Here is a 22,402-nt window from a genome sequence, read left to right on the forward strand (position 1 = left end):
TTGGGCACGGGCACAGAAGTTTTGTCAAGCTTTTCAGTAAGAGACTAACAGGCAGCTTTTAAATAATCTATCTTTTCATTCTCCCTGGTCCTTTGTTTTCATTTTTTTCCGACATGTCCCTAGCATTGCCCCGGAAGAGTGGTTAATTAATCCATTCTTAATAGAAATGCACCTGCAATCATGTGCATTTGGATGGCAGAAACATGCTGGCACCTTGTCCAATTTATATTTTGAAAACACCTTACTTTTTGGGTCCTGAGAACATTCTGGTCTCTAATACAAAGTATAATTTAATTAAGCCAAACTCAAGATGCTGCTGTGTGTGAACATTTGTCATTCATGAAAACTGTGTCTATCCAGATGGTGGTCTTTGCATAAGAGCCAGAGAGACACCGACCGCTAAGGAGAATAATGCCATTTCTGGCTGAAGGCGACTCTTCACTGTGGAAGGAGAATGGTTTCAATCTCTGTAACTCAACCAGAGATAGCCTTTCTTGCCGAGTCTTCATGCAGAGTTGCTAACAAGGCTTGGATCTGGAATAACTAATTTTGCAACCGTATCCTTGATGGTACAAACTTTGCAAATTGTGGCACTGGCCTGGATTCCTAATAACACCTGAGAAGTACAAGCTTTGGGTGGAAAGTCCCAAACAATCCCCGACATTTGGCCAATGTCAGAGTCACATGGTTTCCCAAGGACCTCTTACCGTTGGCCAGTGGGAGGACGCCAAAGTGGAGAATGGAGGACAAAATATTTTCAAACCTCAAGACCTGAAATGAAAGGGGAAACGAAATCACTTGGGCATTGTGAAAGAGCCATCCCTGGGTTAGGCCTGCACTTTCCCAGACCTTACCGGCATAGAGAGCTATGATTAGAGTCTCCCCATAGAGATACGTATTCTAGCTTCCAGACTCTGAAAGCTATTTTGTGGGAAACCACACTACAGAGTTTCCCAATCCCTTTTCCTCCTTGAGGATGGACATTTCTGCTCCACTCTACCCTGGATCATGGTGACAACAAATGCCGAAGGACCATCTGGTGGCAGCAAACATGGCAGCTTAGATATCTGCCAAGTAAGACAATCCTGGACAACTAACACATATCCCAATGCGTAGTCTTTCCTTAATTTACTGGGAAGCCCAGCCACAGCATTATGTTATGCGCCATGGTTAATGACATCACCAGAAGCCCAATTTATCTTTAATAAACTATGGTAGTTGTATAGTCTTAGCAAAGTGCTGATTTCTGGGAAGGCTCAAGTATTAAGAACTAAATGGACTATGATAAACATGGATTCATTCAATGAATATTTTTTGAACACCCTCTAGGTTTAGCAATAATAAGGACCTCTTTGCAGCTTAACAAGGGTGGCTCTGAAGCAGATTTCCTAGCTTTACCTCTTGTTTATACCACTTTACTGTGTGATGCTGGGAAAGTGCCTTAACCTCTCTGTGCCTCAAGCTCCTCAACTGAAAAGTGACGATAACAGTACTAATCGCATAGGATGTTGTCAGGATTATACAAGTTAACATAATGCCTGGTATATACTATTGTCAGTCCCCCCCCCGCCCCCAGAAATGTCATGGTTAGTACAATCTGTTGTTGGTAGTGAGCAGTTTTTCTGGGTCTTCCTGGAAGACCTGGACTCATTTTGACTCCTCAGGGCTCAGGAAATATTATTTACAAGACAGTCAGCTATGCATTCTCACTGACTACTGTCTGTCATCTACCAAATGGCTATGCCACAGAGGTGCTAATCCAGGGTGACCCTACTTGAGAACCACTGCTCTAGAATATAAGCACCATGAAGTTGGATGCCAACTAGTGATTTGGCTGATCTTCCTGAAGCTTGGGAGGGGGGCTTCCAAGTTGCACGTTGGATTATACTCTTCCAATCAGGAGGTCACCAGGCTGTGCCCCCCACAAGGTATCTATACAACCAGCCTTGACCTAATTTTAAGAGGTGGATAGAAAGCCTTCAAAGAGCAAACTTGATCATGGCCTAATAGCTGACATGGAGCCTCGTTCTTTGGGAGTCTGGATCTTAAATTGAACTATAGAGGATTATTTTAGAAAAAAATAAAATCTTCCTGAAGACGCACCCCCCCCCCCCAACATTACACAGTGTCTTAACAGTCAAGTTCCTTTTAAAGTCTTTCTGAGTAGATAAAAGTGAATTGGAAAGTTCCTCTCTTGTTTAATAGTTAATGGGCTTGGTGGACTGACCAGTAGCTACATAAAGAATTTTAAAGTTAAAACCTACACTCCTGGGAAAACCAAGTACTCCTCAAGGCATAGAAAACAGTCATCCAGCTACTCTATAGGAGGATTCACATTCTCCCGGGACAGGGAATGATGAGACTCTGATTCCTACCTCGATATTGTTGCGATTGGACTCTGGCAAAGAGAGGCGGAACCTGAGAACAAAACCACAAAAACCAACAGGTTAAAGGAGGAATATTTTAAAACAACCATTTAAATAGAAAGAAACAAAAGGGGTCGGAACATTTTTTTTAGCTGAATATGTTACTATTTAAAAAACCCACACCACCCAATCTTGTAAGGACATGATGCTCTATTGCATCTTTACCCCTAAATTCGCTGCTTAAAAAGCAGGGCAGGAACAGCAGAAGGCTTGGGTTCCCCAAGTGCCTTTGCTCTGTGGGACTTAGTCTGTTGGCAACTTGGAATGCAGAACAACCGTAATAGTTTTCAGTCAACAGCCATAACAACCCCCCCTTCCCCTCCCTCCGCCCCCGTTGCCCCAATCTCCTCTGATCTCTGAAGCTAGGCAGGGTTAGGCCTGGGTAGTACTGGGTTGGGAGAACAGTTCCAGGTCTTCTGAACTCAACCTCATAACTTCTCTGATCCAGGCTGGTACCTTATTAATAAACATGATGATGATGGTGATAATGGTGACACTATATGACATGTCCTAGTTTAGGAGATTTATACACATTTTTTTAAAATAATTTTTTTGTTAATCCTCATCTGAGGATATCTTCGAGAGAGAGAGAGAGAGAGAGAGAGAGAGAGAGAGAGAGAGAGAGAGAAAGGGAGGGAGGAAGGGAGAGAGAGAGAAACATCGATGTGAGAGAGACACATCAACTGATTGCCTTCAGCACTCGTCCCAACCAGGGGTGGGGAGTGAACCTGCAACCCAGATATATGCCCTTGGTCAGGAATCGAACCTACGACACTTTGGTGCATGGGCTGATGCTTTAACCACTGAACAACACCAGCCAGGGCTAAACATTTTTAAATTTAAACTTCACAATAACCCTGTGATAGATGCAGTTATTGTTGTCCCTTTTGCAGATGAGGAAACTGATGATCAGAGAGGAGAATTAAATTACCCAAGTCTCAGAGTTAGCAACTGATGGATCTGGATGACAAACTCACTCTACTTGACTCTAGAGTCCATGCCCGGCCGAGGCCACAGCTCTCAGGAGGCGGTATCACCTATATCATTTTTTATCTGTTCCATCACAACACATTGGGAAGCGTCAGCTCTGACAGCTGTCTGGCGTCACAGGCAGTGCAGGGTAATTGTGAAGGCGCTGCTGGGACATGGGGAGGGATGCCTCCTCTGGGTCACACCACCTCCTATGGACAAGGCAGACCAGGTTGGAAATCTGGCCACATAAGGTGGGACACACTTGTGAGTTTTCCTTCTTTTCTTTCATCACAACCCCAAGCCATGATTGGTTGTTTCCGGACCCCCTGCTATGAGTAAGCTCGTCTGGGGTGTCCCACAAACCAACTGTCCTTTCCTCGTAAGACCATCTTCTGTCTCTCTCCGTGTTTTCTAGGCACACTCACAGGTTTGCTTACTAATGGGCACGTCTCACTGTCTGCAGAGAAACAGGTGGAGCAAAGAGCAAACTCTCCCTCCTCTGTTTCTGAAAAGCACGCAAGTGCAACTCAGACCACGAGGTGGCGACTCAGTTCAGTCCTTTGACCTTTCATTCTCTGCCAGGCCCCTAGCCTGCTACGGAAAGCCTTGACACTAGGAAATAATTTTTATGACAGAACCACAGAGTTCTTGGGGAAAACGGGAGCTCAAATAGCCTTACTTTGCAGACATATAAGAATATACCTTATTTTAAAAGTTTTGGAGAAGGTTTATTGTCCTGACCGAAAACCAGAGCTAAAGTGCAAACTCTGAAGCGTGGCAAGAGGCCCTTTATGATCCGGGCCAATATAGCAAATATGACACAATGAGGGTCAAGTGCAGCAAAGCACAGGCACTCACAAAGCCATTCCTCCAACCCTGTGGCCACAGCGGACATTGAAAATCAATCCTGCACTCAATATCTACCCTATAACAATTGTTTATCTCTGCCTGATTGTGAACTCCTTGAGGATAGAGATTCAGTCTTAACTTTGTATTCCCAGATTGAGTTCAGGGCATGGCACATTTAGGCACTTACTGTTCGTTCGTTCGTTCATTCATTCATTCATTCATTCATCCAGCAGATATTTACTGAATACCTAATAGATTGTGAGCAAAACCAGACACAGCCACTGCTCTCATGCAGATTATTATAGCCCAGTGGGAAGGCAGGCATTAATCAAATGATCCACTGATGAAGGTGCAATTGCAGATTGTGATAACTGCTCTGGTGGAAAGGAATACATTCATGGAGGCAAATGAGAAAGGAACCTCATCTTACTTGGTGGTTACGGGAAGTTTTCCAAACCACAGAAAAATGTCCTTGAGCTAACATGTAAGGGATGAGCAGGGTTAAATAGGCAAAGGGGGAAGGGAGAGAGAAGGGGTCTGGGCAGAAGTTGCAAAGGCCCTGTGGAGGGAACAGAGAGCAAGATGATGCTGGAGAGGCAGACGGGGTTGACCAGGCTAGGTTTCTCAGGCCATGTGAGAATTTTGATATTTATCCTAAGAGCAAGGAGTCGACAGAAGGTTTCTAAGAAGGGAGGTGATGCCTGTCTTCTGTAAAGATCACTCTGGCTGCAGCATGGAGGGAAGACTGGCAGGTGAGAGGTTTCCCAGGTGCTCAGTCTATGCTCAGTGATGTGGTTTGCAATGTGCAGAATTTTATTTATGTGAGGGATGGAGAGAAGCTGCTGAGTGTGCAAGAGGCAATTAGAGAGCAACGCAAAGCAGTGTGTATTCAGGTGCTCTTTCGTAAGTTGCTGCAGGAAGTCTGAGAAGGTGGGACAAGGTAAAACAGCCAGCGTGGGCAGCGTGTGTGTGTGTGTGTGTGTGTGTGTGTGTGTGTGTGTGTGTGTGTGAAAGGGGGGGGAGAAAGAAGAAGAAAAAGAAGAGGAGGAGAAGGAGAAGGAGGAGGAGGAGGAGGAGGAGAGCGGGGGTGGGGGGGATAAACTGCCCTTTGAGAGAAGCACTCTGTACACTACCATGTCCCTTTGCACCCAGTACTGTAATTGCCTGAAACTGAGTGTTTCTCTCTCCAGACTGTGGATCTGGAAGGTCGACACCACTGTCCTCTCTACTCTCTGTATTAAGAACAGGGCAGAGCACATAATAGGTGCTTAATAAATTCTCAATGAGTGGATATTATGGATAAATGAGCAGATAAAGGACATGGGTGGGAGAGTGTCTATTGGAACTGAGGTCACTTTGAGGGTGAGCCAGTGTGGGTGTCATTGCACCAGCAGAGTGTTCACTTTAGGAAACTATGGGAAGTCAGGCTGGCTGGCTTGAAAGGTAGAACCAGTAACTGAAGAGCTTGAAACCCCAGGCTGTGGATTCAATCCAACTATGAAAGATTTTGAGGGGAGCCCATTCCAGTATTTAAGGATCCTCTAGATGAGGAAGAGTTCCCCAATGTTTTAACTTGATTGCCTTCTGCAATCTGGAAATTCCCCCCAAAGAGTCAGGGAGGAGGGGAAGAAGTCATTTGGGGTTCCCTTCTCTGATGGAGCCCCTCCCCCCACAGTGGCTTCAACATTCGCTCAGAGGAAGGGTGGAGATGGAGGTCAACAGGATGCCAAGTCTGAGCTCTGTTGACCTGTCCGAGCACTGTTCCAACAGAAACCGAATCCATTCTTCCCGGACCTGTTTTCCTCTCTGGGTTTCTCTCCAGATGGCTCACCTGGGGAAATGTTTATCTGCCCAGGCTTGAGGAGTGGAGTTAGGTGGTGATTCTATCTGCTTGTCGTCAGCTATATTTGCATTTTCTGCCAGTGTTGCATGGGAGGGGTTGTCGGGCATGTGTGTGTGTGTTAATGTAGTGGGGTGGGGTTCAGTTTGGGAGCATCCAAAGCCTCAATCCCATAGCAATGTCAAAAAATGATCTAAAGCTCTAAATGGTTCAACACGAATGTACATTTGATTGCTTCAAGCTTTGCTTGCAATTAAGAGGGTTAGACTTGCACCATCTGGATGAGAACCAAATAAGGGAAAGTGTTGTTTAATTTGGCCTCAGAAATAATTGCAAAATGTCTACTATGTGGGCCAACCTGTGCTGGGGTTACCGCCAAAAAGAACTGTGTTTGGAATGAAATTCTCTATTGTAGATAGAGCAGTAAGAATCTGATGTACGACCGAGTGCCAACTCCACAGCTTTTAAGACCATCTGGGTCACACTTTGATGCTAGAATGGGGAAAGAGAATGAAATACCACTGCTAGTAGGAATGGATCTTTCTTGAGAGCTGATAATGTGTTGGGTATTGTGCTTTTCACACTTTAGCTCATCGACCTACCCATACAGCGATGCTATGGGGAGGTGCTCTGTCTTGCTGGTGAGGAACTGATACTTGGAGAGGTTGATTAGCTTGCTCAAGGCCCCACAGTTCCAAATGACTGAGGTAGAGGTCAAACTCACATATATCTGGCTTTAGAGCCTGTGCTCTTAACAGACATATTCAAAGAGGTCAAGTTTGTTATTTCTACTCTCGGCTTTGGCTTTCTTTATCCTTCCTTTACTCAGTTACTTAATGCAACGAGAAGTCCAATGCCAGTGTCTCCTCTGTCACTACTTACCAATGAGGAAGGTCATGCTCCCTGTTTCAGTTCAGTGTGACTCCATGCTCATGGGTTTCCGCTTCTAGGCAGGGGATTTATTTTCTAAGTCTTAGGTCTAAGTCTTATTTTCTGAGTCTCAACTCTTCACTACACCAAAGGCACTACAATCCAGTAAGGAAACACTCAAGGCTTTGAAAACAGATTCACCCAGCTTCACGTTCTGGCTCCGCTATCCAATAGCTCTGTGACTTGAGTAAGTCATATTACCCCCAGAAACCGAACCAAGGGGATAATAACACCTACCACCGGGGTATTCATTCAATCTACAGACATTTATTGAGTGCCATGCCAGGTCCTGGAGATACAGGGTTCTGAGGTTGAAATGAAATAACCTATGTGCAGTGCTTGGCATAGGACCAGCAGACAGTAAAGCCTCACTAACACAGAGTAGTCATGAATAGTAGAACAAACAGCGATTTCCCTAAGCACCATCCCAGCACAGGGGAGTGAGGTGTTTTCTGAATAAGGGAACTCCTGAAATGATCTTGTATGACTGAGCACCACTTTCTGCTGGCTGAGGCCAGCCCCCAATTTTAAATAATAGCCACAGCTGATGTTTCTTGAACACATAACATGCACCTTACATGTATTAACTCATGTATTCCTCACAACAACCCCTGAAGTAGAAACCCGCCTGGGAGTCTGGGCTGGGATCTGAACCAGCAAGTCCGACTGCAAAGCCTGTGAGCTCACTACCTCTCTAGCCTCCCCTCTGGATGTGCCTCTGATTTCCGCAGCTCGTCTCTATGCAGCCCGTCTCTATGCAGCCCGTCTCTATGCAGCCCGTCTCTATGCAGCCCACCCCTAGCAGCTCCGGAAAGAACTGCTCCAGGCAGGGGACGGTTAGAAAGGCCGGGTGTTCCGGAGAGCTGCATTTGAAGACCCGTGTCCACCGATTCTTCTCAGGGATGTTTGTTTCTCTGATCCCCACCCCCTTTCCTCTCCTTCCTGCTCTGTCTCTCTGACATCAGATGAAACCAGCCCATCCTGAAAAGCCGTGCTTGCCTGCGAAGCCCAGGAGTGGAGACACTGGCTGGGGTGGCCTGTGTGGGCGGCGGGGCTACCGTTCTCGCTGCCAAAGGCTAAGGCCACTCTTCCAGCACCACCTCTGCTCCTTGGCAAAGCCTTGCCTCTCACGTTGGCTGCCTGAAGTGTGAGTGACGCCCGGCCCACTCGCCTTGGCCATAGTCTGCTCCTTGCCGGAGGTTTGCTACAGTCCCCCCTGCAGGGGCCACCCTCAGACTCACGCAGGCAACCTGTGCAGTTAGGACGGGGCCTCTGCTCACAAGGGCCCTGCTCGGTTAAATGCCCTGCTGTCTCCATCTTGAAATTCTACATAATTTTTGAACAAGGGGTCTGCATTTTCATTTTCACAGGGCTGACCCATGTGCTCATGCAGTTCCATATTTTTACTTGTTTCACTTAGTATTACAGGTACTTTATTGAACACATCTTGCAATGGGGAAAAATGGGGACATATGCAATACTTTCAACAATAAAGTTGTGTTGTGTTTGTTTTTTAAAGAAAGAACATGTGTCTCTACAATAGTCCTGATAACCACCAAGTTGACTGATGGTGATTGACTTAGTTTTCCCCTCTGTTGGTTTCCTATTCCTATTCTTTTTGGACTCTGCCTTCTTTGTCTGTTTTATTCTTTGTCTATTTCCTCCTTTCACAGGTGTAATCTGGGCCATCTGATCATTCTGTATCTCCTCCCCACAGGTAGTCTGATTCATGGCTTCAACTATGGGCTTCATAGGGCTGAGGAAAATGGTCTGTTCCTCCAAGTGGCCATCAGTGTTCAACGATCTGTGTCTATGACCTGCTCAAGCCCCTTCACACCGCATGTGAAGAGAGCCAGCGGAGAGCCAGCCAGGCCATGTGGCACAGGCTTGTTAAACTCTGCCTTACAGTAATGAGATCCGAGTGTCAGAGCCTGAAGGTATCTGTGGAATGATTCAGTCCAACTTCATTATTTCTCAGATAAGGAAACTGAGACTCAGCGGTCAATATGGAAGCAGTGAGCAGGGATTTGAAACTTCATCCCTTGACCTCCAAGTTTTATGCTCTTTGCTCGATGGCCTGGCTTCTGAATTTGTTAAAGAGGAATTTTAGTTTTGCATGGCTGAACCATTAGAATGTGCATTTATAGTAAATAATTATATTACCGTGTTGCCTATTTTAGCTTAATATTATTTAATGGGAAGGAAAAAAGAAAATGTTCGCAACACATTTTTAAGTCCCTATTTTGCAATGACCTGGACTATTGCAGGAGAAGTGTGTAAGTGATTCATGTTCTATCCAGCGGTAACTCGGTAACTGCACTTGTTGTCTTTGTCTCTATGGTCTGTTGATTCACTTATGGTGAAGGTTCCCAACATTCAAATCATTTGATCTTACCTGTTCAGAGACAGGGAGCAGATCAGCCTTTGTCCCAGAATAACCAGGCCGACACTGGTGCTAGCGACCTGCAGACAAGAAAAGCATGGGTTGCTAAGAGTGAAGCTCTCTGGCCATAAATTGGCCATAGATATTATTCCCAATAGTGGAAACATCATAAGCTCCATTTCCCTCTCATTCTGAGAGATATTTGAAAGAAATAATTCTAAAAATACTGTCTTTCAGGTAAGAAAACTAACTATAAAGACTTCTGCTTGAAGATCTCCTTTAAACTGTTTTTTTTCCCCCTCCTAATCTCTCCTCTCTATGTACCATATGTGTGTGTGTGTGGTATTTCACTTAGGTTCATTGTATTAGTCCCTTTCTATTGAATTGTATTTGGCCTTTATCTGCTCAAATAAACTTGAATTCCACCTTGATTAACTTATTTCAAGGGAAAAGAAGCTTGGCTGTCAATGTAACTGAAGCAGAGGGAAGGGCACACAGGGAGCAGAGAAGGGCGCAGAGCTATTTTATAATGTATGGGGTTTGAGCACTGGCCTCTCATAGCTCCCCACACTCCATCTCAACCCTGTCCTCACTCCTGATATATCACTTCCCAGCCCTCCAAGCACTTAGGAGACCACTGCTGGCCAGTGGTTTCTACAGGAGAGCATTTGCATCCACAGGCTGCCCTCTGTCCCCACAGACTTACAAAGTCCATGGAAACGATGGTCTCGGCAGTGGAGTTCTCAGACTGGGTGAGTAATATGATGGAAGCAGGGATGTCCAGGGTGAAGTTCCCTGGTAGTAAACTGATCACGGGAGGCTCCGTGGCCATGATCCGAACCATGAAGGGCTGGGACAAGATGTAGATCTCCGCAATCTGCCCGGGTTCAGGGAATAAATGGAGACCGGGGGTTGTGAGTTGATGAGTGAAAGTCACAAATTTGGGGTGACTAAATCTTACATCATGCAGTAAGAATAGAAGAAAAGCTCCTTAATAGTAACAACAACAACAACATGCCAAAAACAAATAATAATGGCCGAGGTTTATTGGACACACACTGTGTGCCAGGCACCATGCCAAGGCTGTTTGTATTATCGAATTTAATCTTCACAAAATCCCTGTGAGGCAGTTCTCTCCATTTCACAAATAAAAAAAAGTCAGTCTTGGAGAGGTTCAGTCATTTTCTCAAGGTTCCAGGTGAGTAAGTTGTAGAATTGGGGTTCAGATGTAGGTCTGTGTGATTCAAGATCCTTACTCTAAATCCAGGATGCTCTAGAAACAGTATGTCTTGCCCGGCTGGTGTGGCTCAGTGGCTGAGCATAGACCTACGAACCAGGAGGTCATGGTTTGATTCCTGGTCAGGGCACATGCCCGGGTTGTGGGCTCAATCCCTAGTGCAGGGTGTGCAGGAGGCAGCCAATCAATGATTCTCTCTCATCATTGATGTTTTTCTCTCTCTCTCTCCCTTCCTCTCTAAAATCAATAAAAATATATTTAAAATAAACAAACAAAACAAAAACAGCATGTCTGTCTTTGTCCTCAGGGGCAAACCTGAGCCTTTCATACACTTGGTCCAGCACTCAGGTGCTCTGAGGCATGGCATTAATCGTTGCTTGATGAAAGGCACAAGCAAGGGCACTAGCCATCATTTCCCATTTGAGCTAATTATTTCCAGTGTGTGGAACCTTGTGGGTGCAACATATGATTTATCTTTTGAACTTAAAATCTTTTAATAGTAAAATGTTCAGTAAATATTTGTGGATACTTGAACAAAAGAAAAAAATTCCTTAAGAATGTAAACATGGACTCGGGCTTGCACTAAAGAGGAATAAAAAGAACCCCCAAAATAAAAGACAAAACAACAAAAGAACCCCAAGTGTTCTGGAAGTAATTCCAACGAAACCAAATACACTATCAAGGAGTCAAATCCTGACCACTTACCCGGGAGAGAATGTTGCCAACGCCTTGAGAGTTTCGAACCAAATGGCTGGAAATCTGGAAAAGGAAGCCCATCATGTCAGAGTGTAAGGTTTTTACTTCAGGTTGTCTTTTCAGGGAAAATATAGTATTCCCCATAATTTGTATGAATTATGAAGCTGTTGCACCAGAAAAAGTGTTTGAAGTCAACTTACCATTTTATAGACCAACCCCAGGAAACATGAGGCCCGGGGAAGTGAAGTGACTTGCACACGGGGAGTCCCACGGGAGAGAGATACGTTCCTTTTGAGTAAGTGGCTTTTAACCGTGGGAACACTGTGTACATCATATACTATGTGTGGTCCGTGTATAAATATTCTATGGTGGTTAACAACACGTTTTATGCTACTGTCTCCATTATGGAGACATAGAAGGCTTAAGTAATTTATCTTTACGGATGGGTGGTTTTTAAGTCTTGAAGCTAGAAGTGTCTAATTTTCAGCACATGGTAGCTGGTATGTATGGCCAACTTAGTATTCTGAACATAAGGTTTATGACAACGTGCATAATTAAGACCTTTGGAATGAAGATTCATAAGGGATGCTCAGTAAAAGTTGTTGGTTGGCTGGCTGGAAAGAGTGTTCTCATATGTAAAAGGGAGGGGCATGGCAGAGAGAATCAGTGAGTATCTGTATTCTCACAGCCACTACAGATAGGCCAGTTGCAGAAGAAATATTTATGTTGGCATAACATAAGGAATAATAATAATAATAACCAGCAACACTTATAGCATACTTTCTCTGTGCTGGGCATTGGTCTGAATGCTTTAAATATATTTAAATCTCTTTAATGTCCACATCAACCTATGGGTTATAATGGACATTAAAGAATTATTATGATTCCAATTTTTCAAATGCGGAAACTCAGGCACAGAGAAGTTAAATAAACTGAAATTGCCCAAGGTTACAGGTAATAAGTGATGGAGGGGGTCCTGTCATCTAGAACAGTGACTTGGAGTCATAAAAAAATGAAATTAGAAGAACTGGAAACTCAACAACTTTCCAACTATTAACATTCATGCCACAACTCCTTCACTCATTGTCCTGATAGGAGTGCTGGTCTACAGAGCCTAGGAATAGAAGTTATGACACAGAAGCCCCCAACCGGGAAACTTATGATAAGATGAAACGTGGGAGCCGACTGTCATCACCCGTTAGCTCTCCTCACCTCTTTTGTGGAGAGAGTGACATTGAAAGCCCCAGCTGCGAAATGAGCGAAGGAAGCAGATTTAAAGAAATATTCGGAGATTCCAATGTAGAGCATAGAGTCGCTGCGTTCTGGGAGCTCAAAAGGCACTGGGGAGAAGGGGGGGTCGGCGAGGTTTTCCAGTGGGTAGAATGCGCCCTGTGGGAAAAGAGAGAGAGGCCAGTGTGTTAGGTGAAGGCTCAAATATGCAGGACACAAGAAGGTGGACCCTCTCAGGTCAGAATAAGAAAAATTGTAGAAACTCAGTAGAGAAGAAAAAATGATAAGGCCTTCTGACTCCTTGACTAGTGACCATGTTTCAAAGCTCTGACGACTTCTTGAACGTACATCTGGGCATGTCTGTCCATTCTGGGGTGTAAACTAGTGAGAAGTTCCTTGTCGGTCCTCTTCTCCAGGAAAGAAAGGCAGGTGCATTTAGCTGGAGGTGACAGCTCTGAATACTTCCTGAGGTGCCAGGTAGAGATGTCAACCCCTGACCTTCAACCCCTGTGATTGCTGAGTGTCTGGGGTGTCACAGAAAGACTCAGGAGGCTCCAGAACTCTATATGAGTTAAAGCATTCAGCAAATATTAATTGAGTTGAACTGGGTTGAACACGGCACCTTGAACTGCACCTGGATCACATGTTCATGAATGCACCATGCGTTTCAGAAGTCTAGGAGAAAATCCATGGCATTTCTAATGGCCCTCATTAGCCACTCGTTGTCTTGTGTAATGTTTAACTAATATGAAGGACTCTGAGTGATTGAAATATAAGCCAATATGCATTTTTAAAAACAATGATATTAACTTTGGGGTAAAACTAAACATAAGGGCAGTTAGTCACTTTCCCAGAATCAGCAAACACCATTTTCATGTGCTAATAGCCCCAGTAGAGGTCGGCAGCTTGCAGTTAAATGGACTAATCTGAGAGGAATAGAAGTACTAATATGTACAATTACTGATGTGCTAAGTTCTAATAATTGCAGACCACTCTACTTGCTGCCTCCTAGCCTCACCCCACTCCCAGAGGCAAAGGCATCATGAGACTCTTCTTGAAGAAGACAGACATGTCTTGTGCAATCCAAACCATCGTTGACCGATCAAGGAAATGTTCAAGAGTCTTTCGAAAGAGCATACACATCAGGGATTGTTTCAAAGAAAATTATTTGAAGAGCATGTAGGTATATTTCCTCTGCACACATTTGTTCCCTGAATACAGTCGGCCCTCTGTATCCTTAGGTTCTACTTCAACCAACCACAGACAAAAATATTTGAAAACAAAGTTACATTGTTGCTGAGGGGCACTGTGTAGTTAGGCCTCTGATGGTTGTGTCTCACCGAGCATGTACATTTCCTTTTAACACACATCTACCTAGCATTTATGTTGTATTAGGTTATGTAAGTAATCTAGCAATGATTTAAAGTATACAGGAGGCCGTGCCTGGGTTAATTGCAAACACCTTGCCATTTATGTAAGGGACTTGAGAATGGAAGATTTTGGTCTGGGGAGGTGTCCTGTAACCAATCCTTGGAGGACACAGAGGGGCGCTTGTACTGGCTGTTGGTAGCCAGGATGAGGACTCTGATGATGATGATAAAGTTACCTTCAAATTCAGGTCGATGTAGTTCTCAGTAATTTCTGGGGAACTCATTAGCGAATAATCCAGCAGGGTATAGTTGTCAATCTTGGTTAAAACTAAAACAGATAAAGCAAAAAGAAAATTTACATTCATTAAAAGCATAATATATGATTAATGTATATCTAGAACAAATTTTTAAAAATTTAAGAATTTAAAATTATATTGTTTAAAAGAATAATTACCCTGTTTCATAAGTAATACACGTTCACCTTTTTCTTATTATTTATTTATTCATTTATTTATGTATTTATGTAATAGCTGACATTCAATATTATATTAGTTTCAGGTCATGCTCACTTTATAAGATCCAGGAAAAGTAGGTAAGTCAAAAGAAGAAAGTAAAAACCCTTTTAAATCACATTACCCTGAGAGAAACTTAAAATTTCGGTATATACCCTTTTTATTTCTCTCTGTTTCTCTCTCTCTTTCTCAATGTACATAAATTCTTTTTTAAAATATATATTTTATTGATTTTTTACAGAGAGGAAGGGCGAGAGTTAGAAACATCGATGAGAGAGAAACATCGATCAGTCGCCTCCTGCACACCCCCTACTGGGGATGTGCCCGCAAACAAGGTACATGCCCTTGACCGGAACTGAACCCAAGACCTTTCAGGCCACAGGCTGACGCTCTATCCACTGAGCCAAACCAGTTAGGGCATTCTTTTTAAAGAAGGAATTAGACGAACAAGTCACTTGTCAACATTAAGCCATACATATCAGGTTGGTATAATGAGAGACTTTCAAGTTCTATGTTAAAGCCTCCTATGTAGTTAGAACTTAATTTTCTCACAATAAGCAGGCATCACTGTTGTAATTAGAAGTCATTTTTAAAAAGAAATATCAAGAGACACAGACAGACGGGAGTAAAATCCACTAGGTTGGAGAGGCCAAGGACATTCTCAGGCACAGTGCTACTGATTCACATCCTTTTTGTACTATCGTTTTCAGAGCCAAGCAGAAGGCCGGGCAGGGGGCCCGGGGCCAGGGGCCAGTGGGCATGGCTTTCAGGAAGCATGGACGTCAGTGTCTGGGACGGGTTATGTGTTTGGTGGTGCGGTGCTCAGTTCCCACCCTGGCCTGGGAGCTGCTTTCCCGACCACCACCCTGTGCTCTGTGAGAGGAAGGCTTCCTCCCGAGAGGCAGGCCCTGAGCACCACAGCTTCCCTTCCTGCACGTCATGCTTGGTTTATTCCATAGAAGGAGATGCGAAGGAAGAAGAGATGAAGCGATTTGCCAAGGTGAGGGAGCAATACTATCCTATGACACCATAGTTTTAAATCTGTTTTCAAATTCACAATCTCCATGGATCCACCATCAGACTGTGAGGGAAGCAGGGCCGTGATCACTTTACAGGTGAGGGGAGTGCAGCTCCCAGAGGTACAGAAACTTGCCCAAGGCAAGCTAGGACATGAGACTCCTCCACCAGTTCTTTCTTCACTCCTTCTTTCTCTTTCCCTGCCTCCCCAACCCATTCATTTTCTTTCATCCACCTGGATCCATTCATCAATCCATTTGCCCAGCCACCCATCTCCTGTCATCCCCTCATCAATCCAATATTTATTAACTTAGTGAGGCTTAGGCACTGTGCCCGGTGCTGGGAACACAGAGATGAGTCACAGTCCCTGCCCTCGTGGAACTCATAGTCTGGTGGAGGAGACAGACATATAAACGGGGAATCAGAAGACAGGGTAGTAAGAGCAGATCTAAAACTGAGCTCTTGATGGTCCTACTACAAACCTATTCTCACAGTCTTCCCCATTTGGGTAAATGGTAATTCCATTCTTCCAAGGTTCTGGTTGCTCAGGGTGAAAACCTGGGGTCATCCTTGACTCCCCTCATGACCTACACTCGGCGTGTCAGCGAATACCACTGTCTCTACCTGCAAGCTACATCCAGGACCTGAATGTGCCTCGCCTTCTTCATCTAGGCTCATGGGAGTCAGTAGCCTCTTAAGTGGTCTCCCTGCTTCCGCCTTTGCCCCTCCCTCCTGTCTGTTATTAATGGACAGAAGTCAAAGTGATATTCTTAACATATAGATGAGATCATGCAAGCATTGCTCAGAACTCTCCAAAGGCTTCCCAATGACCTACAGAGTCCTGGACATCTACCCATCTGCTTTCTCCTCCCTGATCTCATCTCCTGCTATCCTCCCCTCAACCCCCAACTCCCTCTGCTCCCCATATGGCCTCCTCACAGTTCCTCTAGCACACCTGGCATGTTCCCGCTTCAGGACCTGTGAGCTTGTGGTTTCTTCTACTTGAAATGTTCTTTGCCCAGATCTAGGAGTGGCTCACTCCCTACTTCATACAGATTCGTACTCTATGTTACTTTCTCAGTATCTAAAATGGCAACCCCTGGCCACACTATCTAAAATGAAAACCACTCCCCAGCTCCTTCCCTGCTTTAGTTTTGTTCTTATCACTCATCACTAGGATGCCATAGATTTTACTTATTATCTTGCTTGCTGTCTGTCTCCTCCCACTAGTCCCATGAGGGCAGGGATTTCTGTTTCCGAGCCTGACTGCTGCATTCCAGCACCAAGAGCAGCACCTGGCTTGTACCATTGGTGAATGAATGGGTGGACTGGAAAGAGAGAGACACTTTCAAAGTATCATGTGAGTATAGAGGAGGCGGAATTTTAGGGTGTGGACATCGGGTAAGGTTTCTTGGAAGAGACTATGCCTGAGCTGAGCCTGAAAAGATAAAGAGAAGTGAACCAGACAAGGGATGGCCGAGGGGTAGCGAGTGGAAGGGACTGCATCCCTCCCTGCTTAGCACAGTGTTGGCAATGAAATAGGCACTGATAATGTCTACTAAATGAATGAATGGGTGAAGGGAGGGGAAGCTCTTCTAGGCAGAGAGGACAGCATGAGCAAAGGTAAGGGGCGTGAGGTCAGGAAAGGCAGTTTGATTGCTGGAGCAGAGAAAGGTGCAAGATGAAGCAGAGAGAAGTAGGAGCCAGAGCGTGGCGGGTGGGTCTTGCAGTCCACGTTAAAGCATTTGGACTTGATCCCGAAGTCAGCGAGGAGCCAATGAAGGGGATAACCTGGCCCAGATTAGCATTAACCATTCTGAAGAGGACGCATTTAGTGCCAGAGCTGGGATTAAAGCTCGTGAGAGTTTAATTCTCTGAATGGCATCTGGTCTCCTGAAGCCACCCCCGCCTGCAGAGAAGTTGGTTGCAGAAGCAAAGAGCAGGCCCCACACACAGACTGTGCCCCTCTGGTCCCCCACCTTCCTGAGGCTCTAGTTTGCAGAGTGGAAAGCAGACTGAAGAGGCGGAGCTGTATTGTGTGGAGAAGCAAACCTGGGGAGCACCAGAGTGGGAAGGTGGGGAAAGAACCATCCAGAAGAGACGGTTCAGAGACTCACCCTCCAGCATGCTGAGATTGGCATTCAGTGCTTCCACCTCTCCCGTGATAATGGGACAGAGCTGGCCATAAAAGGAATTTTTAAAAAATGCAGGTTATCATATGATACTGGAAAACTCTATTTATGGGCGTAGACCCTGCCAGCAAACGGCTAGGAGACAGTCTCCATTCGGCCATTAAGACTTTCTTTTAAATTAGTTGATGTCTATGGGCCTCAAGTGACGTATGTATGGGCGGCAAGTCATTGAATGCTGACTAAACTTCACAGCCACTGGGACTCCACCCAGGGAGGCCCATAAAAGAATGAGCCACTGCCTTTTCTTCCTGTGCATGACAGGACATGTGCCCCAGTCCATGCTGGAGGTGTCCCACCTGAGGAACCTGCTATGCCTTTTCCCTGCTCTGTCATCCCCATGCTGCCGGGCGTGGACACAGCTGGGGCCTCTACTTCCCCGCTGGGCTGGTTCGACGAGATCCATTAGATCAGGCATCTATTTCAATTGAACCCCGCTTGGAATTAGAAAATAAACCTTGAATCAGACTCGAGCACATCTGGAGGAAGAAGGAAAGACATCGATGGACCTGCTGTGTGCCAGGCGTGTGCTATGCACGCAGGGTGGTGGTTACTAGCAAAGGCTCGGGAGGTGGGCTGCCTGGGTTGAATCCCTTGGCAAGTTACCTGTACTCTCTGTCCTCAGTTTCCTCATCTGCAAAATGGGAGTGACAATTGCACCTACCTCATCAGGTTACTAAGAGTAAGCATTCAGTATATGTTAGCTGTTGTTTTAACCCCATTTCATCCTCGCTATAGCTCTGGGAGGTAAGCCCTACTGTCCCCTATTTACAAATGGGAAAACTGAAGAAGGGAGGCTGGCAGAGTCACCAGGTGTCACATCACAGCTCGACAGCTGTGGTCTCAGTATTCTCTTCATTTTCCAGTGGCTCAGAGGGAATACTAGAGGCAAAGCAGCTATGATTCCTAAGTTGTATGTAAACTCCAGGCAAACTTAACTGTTGGCGAAGAACCATGCCTCGTTCTGAACAAAGGAATGGTCAACTATGAGGTCCTTGAAGGTGGCAGCACTATTTCCCAGTCACTCTTTAATGTGCACATCCACTGGCCCCCAGCCCCTGTCAGGTAAGATGGAGAAAGACCGAGAAGCCTCAGTCCCTTGATGAGCCGGCAACCTCACTGGACAGGCTGCTTACTATTTCTACCTGTTGATTTCCTCGCCGGTATTCATTAAGCACTGAGCTGAGCATGAGGGAGAGGAGATAGCCAGACACTGTCCTTACCCCTTTTCCAGAAGTCTCCCTTCGTTCCCACTCTTCCTCATCCCTCTCTCTGTTTCCCAAATATGGGTCATGGGTTCAGGGAAGGTCTGGTCAGGATTGGAAAGAGGGCACACAGCCAAACCCGTCTTTTCCCTTCGTCAAACTCGGACTTCTGGAATCTAGCTACTTGTAGCTTTGGAAGCCATCTTAACTCACATTGTTTCTATTGGCTGGAAATAGCCTATCTTCTTTCCCATTCCTTATCTATCCAGATCCTACCTATATTTCAAGGCCCAGTTCAAGTCCTGCATCCTCTAAAAATGTCTCCCGGGATACTTCCAGGATCTATTTATTTAATTTTCCCATTTCTCTGAACCTCTTCAGTTCAATCTAATGATCATATAAGTATGCCCTAAATTCAAGTCCTCATCCAGTTATTGCTTCACAAGCCTGACTTTGGTTTTCCTAAAAAGATGGTAAGTTTACTTCTTTTTCATATCCCAACAGATGCTAGCCTACTGCTGGGCATGCAGTGGGTACACAATAAATAAATTCTTGTTGATTGTTTGGCATGAACTTGAGTAAGGGAATTCTATAGAATGATGTGTGTGAAAGAGCCTTGGATGGTGCCTAGCACACAGTAGGTGCTCAATAAAGGTTTATTGACCAAGAATTAATTCAAGCATGGCAGACCTGCAGCTGATGGCATTTGACCATGGTTGTGTAACCTCTAAAGACTTACCATTTCATTTAAGTTCTTTAAAATGGGTTTCTCCATGGGCTCAGCAAAGGAGTTATACAGGACACTGGAGAAAAAAAGGAAATAAGAAAGGGCTTACTCAGGGACTGTACCTGTTGGTTATTAACCTCTCCTACATGCTGCCTGAGAATCCAGACCACCCCCAACTAGCCACCGTCCACCAGGGCACTCTCCCTCACCTGAGTTCTCCAGAAAATGAGACGTGGGCGTGGCTCACTTGGGCGTGGCAGTCTTGGAGCTCCAGGTTTGGTTGACCTAAGTCATTTCGGGTCAGGGTAAGGATACCCGCGAAGTAGACCCCAGAGAGAAACAGATCAGCTCCTCCTGAGTCTTGGCTGTTGAGAGAAAAAGTGCAAGGTTAACCAGGCCTCGGCAGGGGAGGAGATGGCTCAGTTCTCTATCCATGGACTCTGAGCTCCTGGAGGGCAGGACCCTTGTCACCTCTGGATTCCTGGCACCTACAACAGGTAGAATCAGAGCAGGTGCTGAATGAATATTTGCTGAACAAATGAAGTAATGGATTATGGGAATGGTAACAGCTTTAGGGACCTTGGAAGTTATTTCATCCTCAGTGCCCTGCCCCCGCCCCAGTGGTTGAGCACATACTGAGCACCATTCGTATACAATGCTTGTTCAGAGAGAGAACATGGTTGGGGGCGGTGGGGGGCTGTTGGCCACACGTTATATAGGAGGGGCATGGATGGGAAAGGGACACGTAGTCTGTGAACTCCTTGAAGGAGTGGAGTATGTGTTACTCATGTCCATGTCCCCAGGACTTAGCTGGTGGCCTGATGCAAAATAAGCATGCAATGTAAAGCTGATGACTCAGCAAAGACAAGAATAACAAGAATAAATACATGAATCCATGCTACTTATAGGAGGATATGTCATTTCTCCCCAGTCCATAAGAGTTCTTGGAGTTCTTGAGATGGGAATAAATGGTAAACAGTAGGCACTCAATAAATGTTTGTTAAATGACCAAGTAGGTGAATGAATGTGTTATTCTGGGGCACCAACCAAGGCAGACCTAAACATTATACCTAGGATAGCAACTTGTACTAGTGGGTGGTCTGTAAGCATACCTTGATTTGATCCCTTCTTTCTAAGGAGGGTGCAAAGGCCTTTTATTAGGGGAGAACTGGGCGCAAGCTGACTATCCTCCTCCAACCTCCTTGTGACAGGGAGGCTCCAATCTCCCTGTGAGGTAGGAAGGCCCCACAGTTGGCAAAGCGTGTTCAATGACTGGCTAAGATCATACAGTGACCCATGAGGCATCTCAAGTGTTGAGCGCATGTCCGTTTCTCCAACCGTCTTTTAGCTCTTAGGAAATCGTAAAGGACCTTTCGACCAGTTACTCTGTCTTGCTGGTAAAGATGACTTTCAGCCCTTCCCCTCTGACACCCAGCAGAGATATTAATTCTGATTTAATTCTCTCCTGGAAAAATGCTCTTGAAAAAGAGTGTTAATGGTTGAGGAAAGAAGCCCAACATCAAAAACATTAGCAAATTTCCTCACTTTGGATTTCTGCTCCATTTCCCCCCACAAGGGCAGCAGGCTTTTTAGGGGATACTCACAAAAGTGGCGACTTGACTTCCCAGTTTGTGCTGATGTTGGCCGTGCCGTGGTTGGTCAGGGCCTTGATTCCCACCCCCGGCACAAAGGCTAATGATGTGTTGGGAAATGAAAAGGCATTGATTTTTATGCTGTAAAACAAGAAACAGAGGAGTTAGTGTGACACATTGCTAAGTAAGGGAAAATGGGAAATTCAGTTGTAGAAATCGTGACTGTGAACTCCCACGGAGCAAGGAACCCCGGGTCTGCAGTGGTGCCTCTAGGCACTGCCTTCTAATTCCCCTCAAACTTTGGGCAGGCAGCTCCTGTGCCACATTGAGGGGGGAAATGAGCAAGTTTGAAAGAAAAGTTGCAAATCAATCTACTTTTTTAAACTTCTTTAAAGACAAAAAGAGGTACACTTGCCATCATACCTTTTCCTTCAGCTATTCCAGTGTTTCTAAATAGGGGTCATTAGTATTTTGGTTAGGACAACTAATTTTTTGTAGGGAACTGTTATACACATTGCAGGATATTTGGCACATGTGCCAACCAGCTAAATGCCAGTAGTGTTCCTCCCCTCGAATCATTGGGAGAATCTAACGGGTGTCTCCTCCTCTTCCCAAATGCCCTCTATGTGGACACTGTCTTCCCTAGTTGAGAAACTTATTTCATAGAGTTAACTTCCCCCTAAGATTCTCTGATCTGTCAAACAGGCAACTAGGAGGCAGTGGGTTGCATGTCATCTACATAGGTAGATGGCCACATGCATTATGGTAGGTTATTGTTATGAACATGTGAGTACTCATTGCCAGGTACTGTGGTGAGCACTTCACATGTATTCGCTCATTTTAACCCTCACGATAATCCTATGAGGCTGTTGCTGTTTTTGCAAACTGCAATTCAGAGATGAGAAGACAAGAAACTTGGCTGAAGTCATATATAAGTGGTAGAACCAAATCTGGAAACCTCCTCAGTCTGCCTTCAGACCGTGTTCTTATCCACGAGGCGATGCCACTTCATTATTGTGCAAAGGGCACTCGACTTGGAGACAAGTTTTGTGCTGGCGGTGCAACCTTGGCTAAGACACGTCACCTTTTTCAGTTAATCACTCAGAGGAAGTGTTACAGGCAGGTGACGGAGACAAAATGAGGTCACCTGTGCATCATTGTTGCTTAGCAGGAAGGCATTGTTGTGAGCTAAGATCAGGAAGATGGCAAGACATAAGTGTGATAGCT

At 45.2% G+C, this 22,402-nt stretch overlaps 1 protein-coding gene across 6 annotated transcripts in view; it reads right to left on the bottom strand.

Annotated features, from left to right (window-relative positions):
- Nucleotides 1–22,402, bottom strand: part of BPIFC (BPI fold containing family C) — a 35,011-nt gene that overhangs the window by 1,235 nt on the left and 11,374 nt on the right. For 5 of the 6 annotated variants that reach the window (XM_036298601.1, XM_036298600.1, XM_036298597.1 and 2 more), the window contains 11 exons: nt 21,188–21,316; nt 19,793–19,948; nt 19,596–19,659; nt 17,580–17,640; nt 14,170–14,261; nt 12,546–12,722; nt 11,343–11,396; nt 10,107–10,277; nt 9,413–9,480; nt 2,376–2,418; nt 708–771 (listed from right to left, as the gene is read on the bottom strand). In XM_036298601.1, the coding sequence (XP_036154494.1) occupies nt 708–771; nt 2,376–2,418; nt 9,413–9,480; nt 10,107–10,277; nt 11,343–11,396; nt 12,546–12,722; nt 14,170–14,261; nt 17,580–17,640; nt 19,596–19,659; nt 19,793–19,948; nt 21,188–21,316 (1,079 nt within the window). The remainder of the gene's footprint in view (nt 1–707; nt 772–2,375; nt 2,419–9,412; nt 9,481–10,106; nt 10,278–11,342; nt 11,397–12,545; nt 12,723–14,169; nt 14,262–17,579; nt 17,641–19,595; nt 19,660–19,792; nt 19,949–21,187; nt 21,317–22,402) is intronic. The other variant, XM_036298598.1, reaches the window with a different exon arrangement.

This window comes from Myotis myotis, unplaced genomic scaffold (genome assembly GCF_014108235.1).
Source record: "Myotis myotis isolate mMyoMyo1 unplaced genomic scaffold, mMyoMyo1.p scaffold_m19_p_3, whole genome shotgun sequence".
NCBI lineage: Eukaryota > Metazoa > Chordata > Mammalia > Chiroptera > Vespertilionidae > Myotis > Myotis myotis.